Raw genomic sequence first — 17,515 nt, forward strand, 5'->3', positions numbered from 1 at the left:
TTATCCTCTACACCCTTCAAATCTCTTGGCTAAAGGCCCAAATTCTACAAGAGACCCCTCCTGATTCTCCTGGTTATTTCTATCGTACCTTGGAAAATTAATTTGTATTTATTTATCTGTTATTTTTAAATTTGTGTATTATATTTATTTATGTGCATACTATCATCTCACAGTCCTTGGTTTTCCTGCCTGCCAAGAATGTATGGTCGTTGTGGGCAGGATCCAGTACCTAGCACAGTGCCTAGCATGTAAAAAGTGTTTAATAGACTTGTACTTAACTGCATTGAAAGAGCTTTCAAAATAGAGCATTCTGGGAAGATAGCAGTGTAGGTCAGAAATTTCCCAAGTCTCCAGATTTCCTCCACAAACAGAAAATTGCCATGAATTGAACTTAGAGCAACAAAAATAAAGGGGTAAAGCAATCCTCCACAGAAAAGATTCCAGGGGCTGAAGTTTATCAAGATAGATCGAAATAAGGGGCATAAAACAACTTTAGTAAACCAAATGAATTAGTGAGATCTCTTAGTTCCCATAATGCAGATTACAAACCATCTATGCCTATGGAAAATGTAATTTCTAAAGATGTTATTTTTATAAAGGATTCCTTAAAACTACCCCAGGAGAGGTCCTGAAAACCACTGATGGTGATGACAGACAGACAAAAAGGCACATGGAGGAAATCAATCACGGGGCTAAGAATTTGGTGACCAGAGTTCTGATCTGTCTTTACCAGCAGCCTTGCTATTTAACTCTCTCAAGTCTAGGTTCCTTTGTCTGCCAAGTGGGGATAATACTAACTGTTTATCTACATACCATCAAATGATATCATCAAATGGAGGGGGAAAACCCCAGTTTTAAGTATAAAGTGTTATACCCTGTCTCACCATTGTTCATATGGACATAGACCAGCAGGCAGGAATGATCATTCAATGCTGTGAAATTCCTGGATCAATCAGTCAGCAAGTGTTTAGTAAGCACCTACTATGTTCCAGACACCAGGATGCTAATACAATCCGGGAAACACGACATGGTAATAGTAGAAAGAGCCCTGGTCCTGGGTTTGGGTCCATACTCTACTACTTCCCATTTATGTGGTGGTAGGCAAGAGACTGGACCTCTCTGAACCTCAGTTTTCTCATCTATCAAATGAGGTAATAATAACAATCCCTGAGAGGCAGTCAACAGAGTGGATAGAGGACCAGCCTTGGAGTCCGGAAGACCAGGGTTCGAGTTCTGCTGGTGATATAGTCATTAACTATGGGATTCTGGGAAAGTTCCTTGACCTCTAGCAGCTCTCTAAATCTCTTAAATGCTAATCTGCACTATCAGAGGGAGTTCCCAAATTGCCTCTCCACCCCCCCCCCCAAAAAAAACCCCACAAAATTGCACTATCTACCTTCCAAGGCTGTTGTGAGAAAGGGCATAAATTGTTATATAAATGTGAGTCATTGTTATTATTTCTTCAGAATCAAGAAGAACTCTCTCTATAAAACCTTTTGTCCCATATTTGCACGCGCGCGCACACACACACACACACACACACACACACACACATGGAGTAGGGTCCGGTAAAAACACACAAACATACCACAGAATGCCACATCAGAAACACTAATCCACTTAAAATCTGAAAGGACACACAGAGAACTTTCATACCTCAAATTCTATCTCCCCCCACACATACACACACAAAGGAGGAGAGAGCAGGTTCTCCCATCTCTGCCTCTGTCTGTAGGTGGGTGGGCCTGTTCACCGGGAAACAACTTCTGAGCTGAGGCAGGCAGTGAGGCTCATTGTATGAAACATCCATGCCAACCCCAAATCATATTTTAGTTGGCCCCTTGTTTTTAATCTCTTTTACGTTGTTCTCCGTTTCACGTGTGCATGTTACATACCTGAAGGTCAGGTACCATGCCTTCTTCTCCTATTTCCTCCACAGTGTCCAGCTGTGTCAGGGACATAAAAGGCACCCCAGAAATACTGCCTACACTGAATTAGACTGAGGTCAGTTCACTCAGCCCCCTGAATTCTTTGTAAAACAATCTGATGACTAGGTTCTGGTTTCTGATCACTACATCATCTCCCAGCATCCAAAGGATCTTAATCCATCTTCCAAAGGTACCTGATTCCCTCTTCTAAGAGAAATAGAAAGCCTGAAAGAATCTAGAAAGAATCTGGCTCTTTGGGTGGTGAATAAAGAGATATGTCCTGTGGAGGAACCTTGGGAGGAAAACTGCTGAGCCTGGCTCCGCTCCATAAGGTGACAGCCTCATGACACCATTTTCCTGCTTGTTCCAGAATCTCTGTCTTATCTGCCTTCCTCCCCCTTACCCCTTAAAATAGTTTGCCTTATGGTGTTCTGTGCATAGTCAATTCAATAAACAATGATAAACTGGGGAGGTGAAGGGAAAAGTGGATAAGGAGGTGAAGGGGAAGAGATGCTGAGCTCTGCTCTACTTGGGGGTCCAGAGGTTGGAATTTCTTGGTGAAGGAGCTTTATAACTCTCACTTGCTATTTTAATCTTAATCAATTAACAATCATTTATTAAGTCCCTACTGTGTTCTGGGCACCCCGCTGGGCACCGAGAACGCAAAGACAAAAACAAAACAGTCCCTTCTCTCAAAGAATCTACATATGAGGGGGAAGCCAATATGAACACAAATTACATATATATAAAATAAGTGCAGGGTAATTTGGGGGTGGAGACTAGCAGGGGTGGCAAGGAAATTTATAGGATGGGAAAAGCTAAGGAAGATATTCTGATGAGAAATTCAAGTACAGTTTGATTTCAGGGGCTCAGCAAGAAGCATGGGAAATCAGTTTTAAACTAGCCTGCCATCTGCCATATTTATCAACTAGTTGACCTCAGTTTCCCTGTCTGGAAACTGCAGATAAAAAGACCTCAAACATGCCCTCTCCCAAATTCTAACCAATTATTGCTTAAATGTCTAAAACAATTTACCTCCTTTCATAGAATTTTTAATTCCACCATCTCATTTCAAACTTACAACCATCTTGTGAGACAGACAGACAGAACAGGCTGTGTGAAGGGGAAGGAACACCGATCTGGAAGTATGAAAACCTAGTTCTGAACCTGGACTCTCTTACTTAGTGCCTGTGTGACCCTGGACAAGGCACTTCATCTGAATCTCTGTTTCCTCATCTATAAAATGGGGATGATGTCATGTGAACGAAGCCCTTTGGGAAGCACTAGACATAAGTTTTTGTTGTTGTTATCCCCACCTTACAAGTAAAAAAACCAAGACTCAGAAAAGGTTAAGTAATTTGTTCAAGGTCACATAACTAATTAGCGGTAAAGCTGGGTTGGTGATAAATAAATAAGCAAACTGTTGCTGCTTAACAAGTATCCATTGGTCCACAAATGCTTTTTTAAAAAGCAGCAGAGGACAAACTGAAGCCATCTTCTTTGCAAGAAGGAGAAATATCCAGACTTCTAAGATCTGGCCCTTACATTTTCAGTGTTTCTTTCTTCCCCTCAGCCCTCAATTACATTTCATACACACAAAATTAAACTGGATTAGTCAATAAAGGTTACTACTAGACCAAGCATTAAATAAACGTTGTGGGGTTTTTAAAATACCCGATTCTGTCCACTGAAGGGAATACATCATATGCAATAAACATTTATCAAGCACCTACTGGGCAACTAGGTGGTCCTCCTGGGGTCAGCCTCAGACACTTAGCTGTGTGACCCCGGGAAAGTCTCTTAACCCTGTTTGCCTCAGTTTCCTCATCTATAAAATTAACTGGAGAATGAAATGGCAAACCACTCCAGTATCTTTCTCAAGAAAACCCCAAGGGGGCGGCTAGATAGCACAGTGGATAAAGCACCGGCCCTGGATTCAGGAGTACCTGAGTTCAAATCTGGCCTCAGACAGACACTTGACACTTACTAGCTGTGTGACCCTGGGCAAGTCACTTAACCACCATTGCCCCGCAAAAACAAAACAAAACAAACCCCAAGGGGCAGCTAGGTGGTGCAGTGAATAGAGCACAGGCCCTGGAGTCAGGAGGATCTGAGTTCAAATCTGAACTCAGATACTTAACACTAGCTGTGTGACCCTGGGCAAGTCACTTAACCACAACTGCCTCACCAAAAAACAAAAACAAACAAACAAAAAACCCCAAATGGTGTCATGGAAAGTCAGACATGACTGAAATGATGTAACAAGAAGAAGCACCTATTGTGAGCCATGCACTTTGCTAAATCCTGGGGATACAAGAAGCTTACAATCAAAAGGGAAAGACAGCATACAAAGAAATATAATCTGTGCACATGCATACAAGTACCTATATGTAAATACATGTTTGTACACACAAGCCTCCATTTGCCTCAGTTTCCTCATCTGTAAAATGAGTATATCGGGGTTATTGTGAGGATCAAATGAGATAATAATTGTAAAACACTTAGCACCTTGCCCGGCACACAGTAAGCACCATATAAATATTAGCTATTTTTGTTATTACTACATGCTTAAGACAAAGTATGGAGGTGGATGGAGGGTCTGTCTTGAAGTAAAAAAAAAAATCCCTGGGTTCAAATTTTGTCTCCGATACTTTCTTGCTATAGGACCTTGAGCAAATCACTTGATCTCAAAGCACCTCAGGCAACTCTCCAGGATTCCTCTACTAAGTCCTAAATTCTATCAGTCGGTAGAGAAGGTTCTCACACATCCTGGTTATGTGATCAAGGGCATGTCCCTTAACCTTACTCAGTTCCCCCAGGCAACAACAGCTCTCAAAGATTTATCAGTTACAGACTTCTCCATCTTCAGAAAAAAGGAAAAATCTGAACAACAACAAGGACAACAACAAAAAAAGTCTTATCTCTCCCTAGTAGGCTGTAAGCTCCTCCAGGGCAGAGATCAGTCTTATCTTTTTTATTTCTGTATCTCTTTTAAGGAGAAAGAAATGTGTGTTGTCATGTATAATCAATATCAAATTGCTGCCCTTCTCAAGGAGGGGGAAAGGGCCGGAGGGAGGGAGAGAGAATTTGGAACTCGAAATTTTTAGAAATGATTGTTAAAAAAATTTCAGAAGAAATTAGGAAATATTTAACAAAATTTAAATCATTTTTATTATTTTGATTTTAGTTATTGTTACATTTTAAGTTTGAAATAAAAATCATTTTATAATTCAATTTTATTTATTTATTCTTGTTACATTGTAAGTTCAAAAATAAAAATAAATTTTAATTCAATTTTAATTGTCCTTGTTCTATTTTAATTTCAAACTAAAAATAATTTTTAAAAAATATGTGTGTGTGTGGTATTCTAATAGGAGTTTGCAAAAGAAAGAGTCATAGTGCAGCCTGGGAAAAAGCTTCTCAGAAAAGGAAGGATTTGCATTAGATTTGGGGGGGGGGGAATAAGGGCTAAGTGACTTGCCCAGGGTTACACAGCTAGTGTCAAGTGTCTGAGGCTGGATTTGAACTCAGGTCCTCCTGAATCCAGGGCCACTGCTTTATCCATTGTGCCACCTAGCTGCCCCCATTGCATTAGGTTTGAAGGTAAGTTTTAAAAGAGAAGAAAGCAGAAGGGCATCCTGGAATGGCTAGAATGCACACACAAAAAAAGCTAGAATGGCACAAGAAAAATCTCAGAGGAAGGAAATTACCAGACAAGTATGAAAAGACTGAGGAAAGCAGCCTGCTGGGGACTACCAGGAAGATAAGGCTCTAAAGGCAGGCAAGAGTCAGGCTCTGGAAGGCTCAGAATGGCAGGTTAAGAAGTTTGGATTTTATCCTCAAAGTGCCAGGCAACACTGCAGGTTTTTGAGGCGGGTGATGTGATGAAAGCTGTGTTTAATGTCATTATCCCTATATGAGGTTCCACTCTAATAAAAAAGCAGCAAGAACCTCAGCGTGCGTTGGAGGAAAACAAATGAAAAGTCACAAGACTTGAGCAGAAAATGTCACCTCCATGTAGTAAGTCCTCAGGTACCTAGAAAACTTCAATGACATATACCTTTTTAAAATGAAATCTTTTTTAAAATCAATTCAGTTGGTAAATACCAGAGACTAAATACTGACTCTGTGTGGGACAATGGCCTAGGCACTATGGGGGGGAATGGGGAGAGTGGAAAACAATTGTCTAGATGTCCTTTCCAGGCTATTTTGGGGACTAAAACACATCCACCTGAAGCAGGCCTTCTTAAACTTTTTCCACTCATGACTTCTTTTCTCCTGAAAATTTTTTACACAACCCTGGGGACATAGGTATATAAAATAGGTATACATAACCTTTTTACTGTTGCCAAAATTTTCATACTTCAAATTTTCACATGAGGTCTCAACCCACAGTTGAAGAAGCTTTTCTATAGAACAGGTGACTAACTGCCTAGGTGATATGATCTCAGGGACTCTGGCTTCTACCTCACTATATTCTAAAGTGAGCATTTCTGTGCATTTTCAAGATGGACACTGCATTCCAGGGGTATAAAAGGAAGTGGTCTGGCTGTAGAATTAGGGGGCCCTGGGGTTCTGCTCTTGGTTCTGCTCCTAGCTACCTGTGTGACCTTGGGTAGGACGCTGGACTCCTCTGGGTCCTCAGTTCCTTATCTATAAAATGAAGGGCTTGGAAGTAGTTGACCTATAAGGCCTCCCAACTCTAAATCTCTGATTAGTGTCATCTACAGGCTTCACATTATGAGTCTGCAGATCTCATTTATAGACCCTTCTTTCTTCCAACTAGGTCCTTAGTCATCATATCTCAGCCAACCGTAAAGGTTATAAAATTAGTCAATAAACATTGAAGTGCCTACTATGTGCCAGGCACTAGGATACACACAAGAGGAAAAAGAAAGTCCCTGCCCTCAAGGAGTTTACAATCTAAGAGAAAGTAAAAGCTGGGAAGGTTGGGGTGGGGGAACAATAGATACACGTTAAGAATTAAGTAAGAGTACCAATTAGCAACATGGCACAAGACAGCCTCTCCAAATTAAATGATTATTCTGAGGGTGTACAATTAGTCAGGACCAGATCCAAGTCTCCTGACTTACTCCTGAAAGGAAAAATTCCTATACTAGGAATCAAGGTCTGTGGGATCCAGTCCTACCTCTGACGACGTATCAGTTTCTTGGGATGTAAGAGATCATTGCAATGGGACAAAATGATAGACAAACAAGTGAAGACAGTGCTGGGCTTAGCATCAAAACCTGGCCTTGAATTATACCTAAAGCACTGGCTAGCTGCATAACCATGAGCCCAGGCACTTAACTTTGAAGGGCCTCAGTTTCCTCATTTATAAAATGGGGATAATTTCACATTTCCTACACCTTACTGAGTTATTATTAGGAAAGTGTTATACAAGTAACATAGGATTTCTACAAAGCTGGGGGGAATGTTAGGAATGATCTAAACTAAGAATTCTTAACCATTTTGTGTCATGGACCCATTTATCAGTCTGGTGATATCGATAGGTCCCTTTCTTAGAATAATATTTTTAAATGCCTAATATATATGTGTATGTGTATATATATACACATATAAGTGTGTGTGTGTATGTATGTATATATAAAGATTGCAAAGGAAATCAATTATATCAAAATATAATTATTGGGGGCAGCTAGGTGGCACAGTTGATAAAGCACCACCCTGGATTCAGGAGGACCTGAGTTGAAATCCGGCCTCAGACACTTGACACTTACTAGCTGTGTGACCCTGGGCAAGTCACTTAACCCTCATTGTCCCGCAAAAAAAAGAAAGAAGGGAGGAAGGAAGGAAGGAAAGAAAGGAAGGAAGGAAGAAAGAAATATAATTATCACAATAGTTTTTTAAAGCAAACTTGCAGACCACAGGTCCCTGATCTGGACCAATCCCTACCCCTTTTAGAGATGAGAAAACTGAAGCCCAGGGCAGTAAGTCACTTTCCCAAAATCACATAGGTAAGTAGCAAGATCAGAATTTGAACCCAGGTCCTTGGACTCCAGATCCAGTCAGCATTCTTTCTATTGAACCATGTTACATATGACCTCAGATAAGTCATTGTTCCTCTATTGATTTTCATTTCCTTTGCAAAATGAGGACTATGCCCCGTTCTCTAGATGCTTTCTAAGATCCTTTGAAGCAATAAGATTTTATTAGTCTGTTGCAATGAGCCTGATGGTCCCATTTGACCAAGATTCTATCTCTGATGGAGACAATGAGGTAGGGTTTACCTTCTTTCATTCATTCATTCAGCACACCTTTATTTCTTTATTAAGCACCTACTATGTGATTAATATAATATCAAGCTAGGTGCAAGGGAAGATGCAAACATAAATGAGTCATTTCCTCTGATCTCAAGAAAATAGAGAAGACAGAAGCTGTATAGAATGATGGCTAGAGAGCCAGCTTGGAAAAAGAGGAAGCCCCAGGTCCAAGTCCTGCCTTTGAGACACACTGGCTGGGCGACCCTGGCTTGTCACAACCTCTCACAGCTTCAGGCAAAGTGTCGCTGGCTCTCACCTGCAGAGAAGATGTCTGGCTACACTGATAGAGTTTCTTCATCCTGGAGTTCTATATACCAGTGTAATCTTGGGCCCCATCTCCAATCTCTCTGCCCTCAAGCAGGTGATGATCTGGGACAACTGAAATCAGTTTAGTGACATACCCAAATAATTCATCTCCCTCCATACATTACACCAAGAACCTGTGATTTTGTTGGCAGAGGATCATCCTCTAAACAACCAACCCATCTATAGAGTTGCTTTAGGTATAACCTGACTGGTTCACACAACTAAGGAATGTAAGAGACAGAACTTCACCCCAAGCCTCCAGGCCTGTGAGCCTCCGAGCCCAGCATTCTATCCCCTATACCATGCAGCTTCTCCTCTCCTACAACCCTTTGCAAATCCATCATCCAAAAATGCTTGAACCTGATTCTGTTTATAGCCTATAATACCTCTTGGGCTAATGAGTGCCGTAAGTCTCCTTCCTATTGTGTACAATAAGGAGGCCCTTTATTAGCTGCCTGGTACATAGTAGGTGCTTTAAAACATGTTTATGGGATTGAGCAGGAATATAAATACTTGAGCTGAGTCCTGAAGGGAGCTACAGGGTTTCAAGGGGCAAAAGTAAGGAAGGAATACATTCCAAGCATGGGAAAGAGGTATTAAAGGCCAGATCTGAACTAAGACCTTCCTAACTCCAAATCTAACACTGCATCCACTAACCCAGGAAGCCTCTATTCAGTCTATACCAGTTAACATACTGGGAGGATGTGAGACAAGGGAAGGTCAGGTGGTGATCTTCAGTGCCATTTTGTACCTGGGGTGGCACATACCCTCTGATGCCAACATTCTCATTATCCAATGGTATCTAGAGATTGACAACCTCCCGGGAAAATTAATTCTCTATGTTATAGGCATAATAACGGAACAGCTTTTTTCCTTAAGGTGGCATATGAGTAAACATTGTACTGAGTGGCAAAGATGCTATGAGAATTCAGGAAGAGATTGTGGAAGCTGAAGAAATCTGAACTCGTTGAGAGGGGAAGGGGCTTACCTCAAACAAGCCTCACCCCTTTATAATTATCCAGGCCCCGTGATTCCATCAAGCCCTCCCTTTCCTATCAGTTATGACCCCATTCTCACCATCTGCCCTGCCACACATATATCCCACCAGCACCACCAACCCTAGGCTTTCTACCTCTTGTTTTAGGATTGAAAATCAACATGATCTCTGATACTGTAAAGAGTATAACCATTTTTTACACAGAGAATCCCAGTGATTCTGATTTGGAAGCTCTATAGACTTATTTTTCCTTCCCTAGCCACTACAGTGTCTTAACCATCCATGTCATATGCAACTCTCCAACGTCTTGATGCCACCCTGACCCTACCCACTGGGCAGTCTGGTCCTTGTTCTAGTGTTAACAAATTGTCCTTTATTTTGGACCTAAGCCTTGTCCCTCAGGAAAATTACTATGCATATGTTTTATATTTCATTTTTTATGTACCTACTGCTTCCCCACAACAGAATATAAACTCCTTCAGAACAGAGACTATCTTGTTTTTGTCTTTGTAACCCACGTCTAAGGGCACAGTACATTCTTGTTCATCAGCACTGTTGTCAACTAGGGAGGGCTTCGTGGAGGAGGCACAACCCTAGGAAGCAGTGAATAAGTCTAGGGCCTCTTACTTCTAAAACAGGGTCACTTTTCACTCAGTTTCCCCACATTTTGTCAGGGGTCAGTGACTGAAACACCCAAATGACAAGAAGGGTTTTACAGAGTACCAAGGAAATGCTTCTCCAATTGCTCCTTAAAATTCAATTCTATTCAATTATGTAGTAGAGAGTACAGATGCCCAGCCCTGGGCAAGACAAGAGAAGACAGAGCCAAGTCCTCAAAGAGAATAAATGAGGAGGTGCCTAAAGGTGTGGTACAGACAGTGAGTGCTATAGTTCAAAGGTTTTATAGAAGAACCTGAACCTTGAAAACTGGCATTCCAAGCAGGGGACAGTATGAATAAAGGCACAAAGGGAGGAACATGAATATTATCTGAGGCAGCTGGCAATACAGAGGACAGAGTACAGGACTTGCAGGCAAGGAAGACCTGAATTCAAATCTAACCAAAGATACTTAATAGCTATGTGAATATCACAAGAAGTAATAATGGACAGCTAGGTGGCCCAGTGGATAAAGCACCTGCCCTGGATTCAGGAGGACCCGAGTTCAAATCCGACCTCAGACACTTGACACTAGCTGTGTGACCCTGGGGAAGTCACTTAACCCTCATTGGACGGCAAACAAAACAAAACAAAAGAAATAATAATATTTGTAAAGCACTTAGCACAATGTCCAGCAGTGTACAGGCTTGTTTCCTTCCTTCCTGCTAGAAGACTTCTAACATCTCTTCCAGCTCTAACCTTCAGTGATTCTATGTGAGGTGAACAGTGAAAGTGGACATCAGGCCTTTATGGAATGTTAGAATTCAGTGGGAAAGAGCATAGAAAAATAGTATGGGGTCAGATAATAGGGAGGGAAGAAAAGAGGGAACAAAAACCAGGCTGGGGATATTTGATTTAAGCCACTGAGAACAAGTTATTCACCAAAAAAGAGGCCAAGGTACGAATCCCTACAGATACATGAGGTTTCTGGTTTACCCAATGTGTTCATTAAGCGATATTGTTCTAATCGGGCTTTCTGAGAACTAGAATACTATCGGGGATATCTAGAGTGGAGAAAGGAATGGGTGGAGGCTAATCAATCTACTCTGTGAAAAAGAAGCATCTAGTTCTTACAGAAACAAGCTTAGAATCAGCAAGACCTAGGTTCAAATGTCACGGCAGATACACACAGACTGAAGGAATGTTACTTATCCTCTCAGTGCCCCCAAGGAAAGTTTAAGACTACAAATTGCAATTACCAATCTATATTGGTAGAGGGTTTTTCCATACTGGTAGATCTTTACACTGATTAAATGAAAGGTTCAGACAAAAACAAATAAACAAATCCAACAACAAAGACAAGATTATCTTAATGGAAAGGAGTGTGTCCTCTGGACACATGGTAAATTCCTTTTTGAGAATTCCCCTTGCTACTAAAGACTGGTTGAGATAAATTAAATGTTAAGTGGTGAAAAAAAAATGTTAAACTGTGGCTGGGAAAATGTCCCCTCCAAAGTCCTGCTCTGACACTAAGGAGCCTTGTGATCTCAAGCAAATCATTTAACCTCTCTGAGTCTCAGTTTCCTTGTCTGCAAAATTAAAGGACTGGATGAAAGGACTTTCTAAACTGTAAGAGAGGGCCAAGCCTCAGTCAGGAAGACCTGAGTTCAAATGCAGAAGCTTCAATCACTTATTAGCAATATAATCCTGGACAAATCACAAAATAGCCCCTACATCACAGAACTGTCGTGAGGATAAAATGAAATTTGTTATTATTATTATTATTATTATTATTTTGCGAGGCAATGAAGGTTAAGCGACTTGCCCTGGATCACACAGCTAGTAAGTGTCAAGTGTCTGAGGCTGGATTTGAACTCAGGTCCTCCTAAATTCAGGGCTGCCGCTTTATCCACTGTGACACCTAGCTGCCCCCGAATGAGATATTTATAAAAGTACTTAGCACAGTGACTGGCATACAGTGTCTAATAAATGCTTGCAACCTTCCCTTCTCTCTATACCTATGATAGATCCTTTTTAAGCCCCCCTCTTTGGAAGGGACTTAGCCACTCCTGATGAAGTAGCACCAGAGCAAGTGGCCTAGATAGATCCCTAGACATTTTCTAATGGCCCATCTCTCTGGGAGTGTTACTGAACTGTCTTAGGAGAAGATATTAGCCAGTATGTTTACAATTAACCCCATAGCTTCACCCATAGGTTGCCCTCATTATCTGTGTCATCTGTTTTCACACTGGAGGAACTTTAGGAGGAAAGGAGCCAGCTCCCTTCTTAATAAGACCCACAAATCAAGCAATGTAGACTGGGTCAGTGAAGAGAACAGTGAACTAGAAACTAGGAGATCTGGGTTCTCATCTTAACTTGATCATTGGCTCACCTGGTGATTATAGCAAGTCACAACTTCTCTAGCCTTCTGTTGAACGGGATATAACACCTGCATTACATAGCTCACAAGTGTTATGACTCAGTCAACCAACTGACATTTATTAAACATTTACTATATTCCAGGAACTTTGCTAAGTGCTAGGCATGCAAAATGGGGGAGGAGCAAAAATGGTTCCTGCCTTCAAGGAGGTGACATTCTAATTAGGAAGACAATGTGAAAATAACAGAATAAATGAAAGGCAGGTTTAGAGGGGTCAGACACTAAACAACACAGGAGGAGGGGGAAAGGTTTTGGCAGAAGGTGGGCTTTGAGTTGAAACTTGCAAGAAGCCAGCAAAGCTATGGAACAGAGGTGAGGAGAGGCAATAACCAGTGGCCAAGTGATGAACAAAAAGTAGGCCATTGTAGCTGGTTAGCAGAGTTTTCAGGGGGCAGTTAAGTGTAAGAAGACTGGAAAACTAGGGAGGCGCCAAGTTAGGCAGAGCCTTAAATGTGAACAGAGGACTTTTTCTATTGAACCCCAGAGAAAATGAGGAAAATCTTTTTGGCAGCTGTGTGGCAACTAGATTGGAGTGGAAAGACACCTGATGAGAAGACTAAGCAAGCAGAAGTCTATTGCAGTAGTACAGGAGAGAGGTGATGAGGGCTATGTGAGGGGAGAGAGAAGGATGTAGGAGAGATCTTGGGAAGAGAGGAATGATGATGTTTGGTGACATGTTGATATACGGGATGAGAGTGAGTAAAGAGTTAAAGATGATACTGAGATTGGGTGGCACACTCACCACTAAGGAAAGTTCAAAAGAGGGAAGGGTCTGGGGGACAGGATGAGAACAGTCCGTGGAACTGTTTTGAAAAGTACGCTGTGCCAAACGGACTCAAACCATGATTATTAGGAGAAACAGAATTCATCTATAGATAATGGACTGAGGAGCCTCTGGGGCAGACTGTTGCCTTCCCCTCCAAGGGAAGAAATTCTGGGCTTTCCAGGGATCAAAGGCAGGGAAGCAGTGCCCCGAATCCTTCACCATCCCCTGCAGATCCTTAACACCATCCCCTGCCTCTTCTCATGTCTCCATCATGGATAGTTCCCAGCCATACATACCCACTGGTGAAGATGACTTCCCCCAGCCACAGGTCTGACCCTGTGAATGCAGAACACTCTTTTGTAAGCGGCCATGTTTGTCTAGGAGCAGTGAATTCTCTCCCTATTGTCCTGTCCATTTCATCTACAAACACAGCAGCACTCCCTCCTGTAGGGCCCCCCTCTCTCCTTTCGTCAAACCAAAGCCCAGCACCAAAAAGCTATCCAAAGCCATAGGTTTGGCAGATTCGGAGCCTGGTCCTCGAATCAAACAGCCTTTCAGTCATCCACTATATACACAGACAAATAAATGGAGTTTATTTCTAGTATGTCTAGACTAAGGGCCAAGTGTGAGCTTGAAAGGACTGTGGACAGGGTGAAGAGAAACGCTCTGACTTTTCCAGATCAGTACCCCTGCTTTCCAAGGTATCCGCTGCTATTCTTCCTCAGGTTTTACTGGGGAATCTTGCTGAAGCTTCCCTGTAATCACAGTAACCCTGGTTTCTGTCAGTCTACATTATATTCATCATAGAGAGTCTCACATTTCCCCCCAAGTCCCGTTCTGATCCATATGGATAAAAATACATAGATACAGCACTAACCGTGGCTGACATTCAACTTTTGACCCTTAGGAGGTTGGATCATAAAACAGGAAAGTCTTTGAATCTGAAGCTCAGAATGTTACCAACGTTCTAAATTCAGGTTTGGGAAACAGAGATCTGTCCCTCTGTTGCTAAGAATATGAATAAGCCTGGAAAATATAAATATAAATATGGAAGATATAAACAAATCTCCATGCCTGCTTTGCCCTGGAAACAAGTAGAAAGATCTGAAAACACAGAAAACCATTCCGAATTTGACACTTCTCTGCCAGAAGCTTAACTGTGCTTGCTTCTCCCTCCTTTTTCTGAATGCCAAGGTTGAATGTATTTCAACTGATATGACATTGACAAGTCCTGTTACCAATACTCTAATATTTTGACAATTTCACCAATCAACTAGACCTCAGTCTTAGAAATAAGTATCATATTGCACAGTACCTTAAAAGATAAAATAGGGCAATAATGGAACTTTTAACTAGAGATGCACAGAAACTCTATTACCCACAAGTACAACCTTTTCAGGCAGTCCAAGAAAGAGACTCTAGGTGGGCTTGTAGCATCTCTGAGATTTGTTTACAGCAGGCTCAGCTCATGTTTCAGGGACTCAGGAGAGGAGGTGGGTGTCATGGAGCAGATCACATTTCTATCCACAGATAACAGAAAATGAGCAAACCACCGTGCAACAGATTAAAAAAACAACGAATAGGTTTCCACTAGAAAAGCTGAACCACCTCCACTCCGAATTTATTTGACCTCAGACAAATGAATCGAGCAGGGTACCCCCCTTAACTGGTAAGGCGAATAGTGAGCCACTGAACCACCTGCACTCCGAATTTATTTGACCTCAGACAAATGAATCGAGCAGGGTACCCCCCTTAACTGGTAAGGCGAATAGTGAGCCACTGAACCACCTGCACTCCGAATTTATTTGACCTCAGACAAATGAATCGAGCAGGGTACCCCCCTTAAGTGGTAAGGCGAATAGTGAGCCACTGAACCACCTGCACTCCGAATTTATTTGACCTCAGACAAATGAATCGAGCAGGGTACCCCCCTTAAGTGGTAAGGCGAATAGTGAGCCACTGAACCACCTGCACTCCGAATTTATTTGACCTCAGACAAATGAATCAAGCAGGGTACCCCCCTTAAGTGGTAAGGCGAATAGCGAGCCACGTGCCTTTTCCAGGGGCTGCCAGGGGTGGGAACCCTCCCCCACAGCCGGGCCACCAGCCCTCTGAGTGACCAGAGGACCAGGGCTGGGTGGCCAGCTTTGGCTTCCCTTACTTTAGTTCCCCAGCTCCACAAACTGCTGAGTTCCCTGACATGAACACGGAACCAACCCAACGTGAACCAGTTGGGATGGAGGTGAGGTGGGGACCAAGGGAGAGTGGGAGGAAGAGGGAAACAGGAATAAGGAAGCATAAAGGAGCTCACTGTCTCCTCTTCTCCAGGTTCAGTTTCCTAGTCCCAGGCCTCTCCCTTTTCTCCCCATTAAAAATGCAGGTGGCCTATCCACCGGAGCCGAGCCCCTCTCACGTGGTATCAGGCAGTGAGCCCAAACCCAACTACCCGCGCTCACTTCAATGCAAGCACTTCGTCCAGAGAAGCCCGCCCTGCCCCTGGCCCGGCCCGTGCTCCTAACGCACTCCGCCCCCGCCCCCGCGCTCTCACCCAGTCCTCGAAGTGGCGGCTCCCGTTCTGCAACAGCTCCTCAAACTGGATGGTGCAGTTGGCAACGAAGTCGTCGTACCCGATGGGGGCATCGTGGAAGACGGCCAGTTCAATCTTGCGCCCGTTGCACACGTCGGTGACAAATTCATCGTGCCAGGCCGGGCTGTTCGTCTTCTGCTTGGTAGCCGTCTGTCCGATGCGCGAGTCATCGACATTGAGGGCGATGTAAGGGTCCAGGAGGAACGTCTGAGGCCGGGGTCCCACCGCATGGCGCAGTGACCAGGCTGTGGGTTTCAGGCTCACGGCCTCACAGATCTTGATCTTCAGGAGGCCATTGAAAACTACCATGGTCGAAGGCGGGCCGGTGTGGGTGGGGGGCCGGGATAGGGAGCAAAAGGGCCGGGGTCACTCAGCCCAAGAGTTCGGCGAGAAATAAACAAGGGCTCTCTGAGCTGGGAGGAAGGGTTGGTGCGGTGGGGTCTTCTTGGGGCGGGAGGGACGGGGACGCCCGGGTCCCCCCTCTCCCGCCCACCTCTCTCAGGCTTACACTCACGCACACACACGCCTACACCCTACCTACACCTTGTAGTGCTTCGCCCTGGCTGTGGCGATTCCCAAGCGAGTGCATGTATTTCCTCGCTGGGTTTCTAACGGAAAACAGAGAGGGGGGTAGGGATGGGGATGCGGGGAGGGCTGGGGGACGTCCGTCTTTGGATCAAATCTCTCTCCTCTCCCCGCAGCACACCTACGGCAAATTGACAGTAAATATATACACTATACAGGCTCACCCTCGTCTCTCTAATGCTCCCAGTGTATAGAACTGGGGGGAGGGGGGAAGAGTGGGCGCTGCGCCCAGCTCCTACCTACCTTTCAGAAGCATGATCCCCGGGAAATTGTTACTTTGATGGGGAGTGTTTGGTATTTAGGGAAATGGGGAAGGAACAGGGAAGGGGAGGAAGGATGCAACACAAAATTCGACCAGGATCCTCCTTGTAAATCCAGCTTCTGCGCCTTTAGGAAAGGAGGGGTGTGTGTGTGTGTGTGTGTGTGTGTGTGTGTGTGTGTGTGTGTGTGTGTGTGTGTGTGTGTGTGGTGGAGATGAAAGGGGGAATGTTATATATATAAAGAGAGATGCATGTCGATAGGATGTGATCCTGTTTAAAAAAATAATTTAAACCCCAAACCACACATGCACACACACCTCCCCTGCATACACACACACAACTCCCACTGCTTCCTCCCAACCCCTCGTTGCCTTCTCGTTGCCCTTCTTCACCCTCAGTCTGTATTCGAGAAACGCCAAAAGCCAAGAACCTTACATCCGCACAGGATTCGGAGGTCTGTTTTGCTGCTGCTGCTGCCGCTGTTGCTGCTGCTGCTGCCGCCGCCGCTGCTGCTGCTGCCGCCGCCGCTGCTGCTGCTGCTGCTGCTGCTGTTGCTGCTGCTGTTACCGCTGCTACTGCAGCTCTAGCCGCCGCCGCCACCGCCGCCGCAGCCGCCGCCGCCGCCGCTGGGGCTCCACCTCACAGGCCAGGCAGGCACTAACCCAGGACTCACTAGGAGCTGCTGGGGCTGGGGCTCCGGGAGCTTTCGGCTTTAAGCCCCACCTCCCTCCGTTCTAGCTCGGCCTCTGACACTCGCTCCCCCGA

At 43.9% G+C, this 17,515-nt stretch overlaps 1 protein-coding gene across 1 annotated transcript in view; it reads right to left on the reverse strand.

The window, feature by feature from the left end:
- PRKCE (protein kinase C epsilon) overlaps window positions 1-17,284 on the reverse strand; it is a 667,851-nt gene extending 650,567 nt beyond the window's left edge. The window contains 1 exon segment of the mRNA XM_043984305.1: window positions 15,867-17,284. Within this exon segment, the coding sequence (XP_043840240.1) occupies window positions 15,867-16,214 (348 nt within the window). The 5' untranslated portion in view covers window positions 16,215-17,284.
- Between the last annotated feature and the right edge of the window lie 231 nt (window positions 17,285-17,515).

The sequence above is a fragment of the Dromiciops gliroides genome, chromosome 2, assembly GCF_019393635.1.
Source record: "Dromiciops gliroides isolate mDroGli1 chromosome 2, mDroGli1.pri, whole genome shotgun sequence".
NCBI lineage: Eukaryota > Metazoa > Chordata > Mammalia > Microbiotheria > Microbiotheriidae > Dromiciops > Dromiciops gliroides.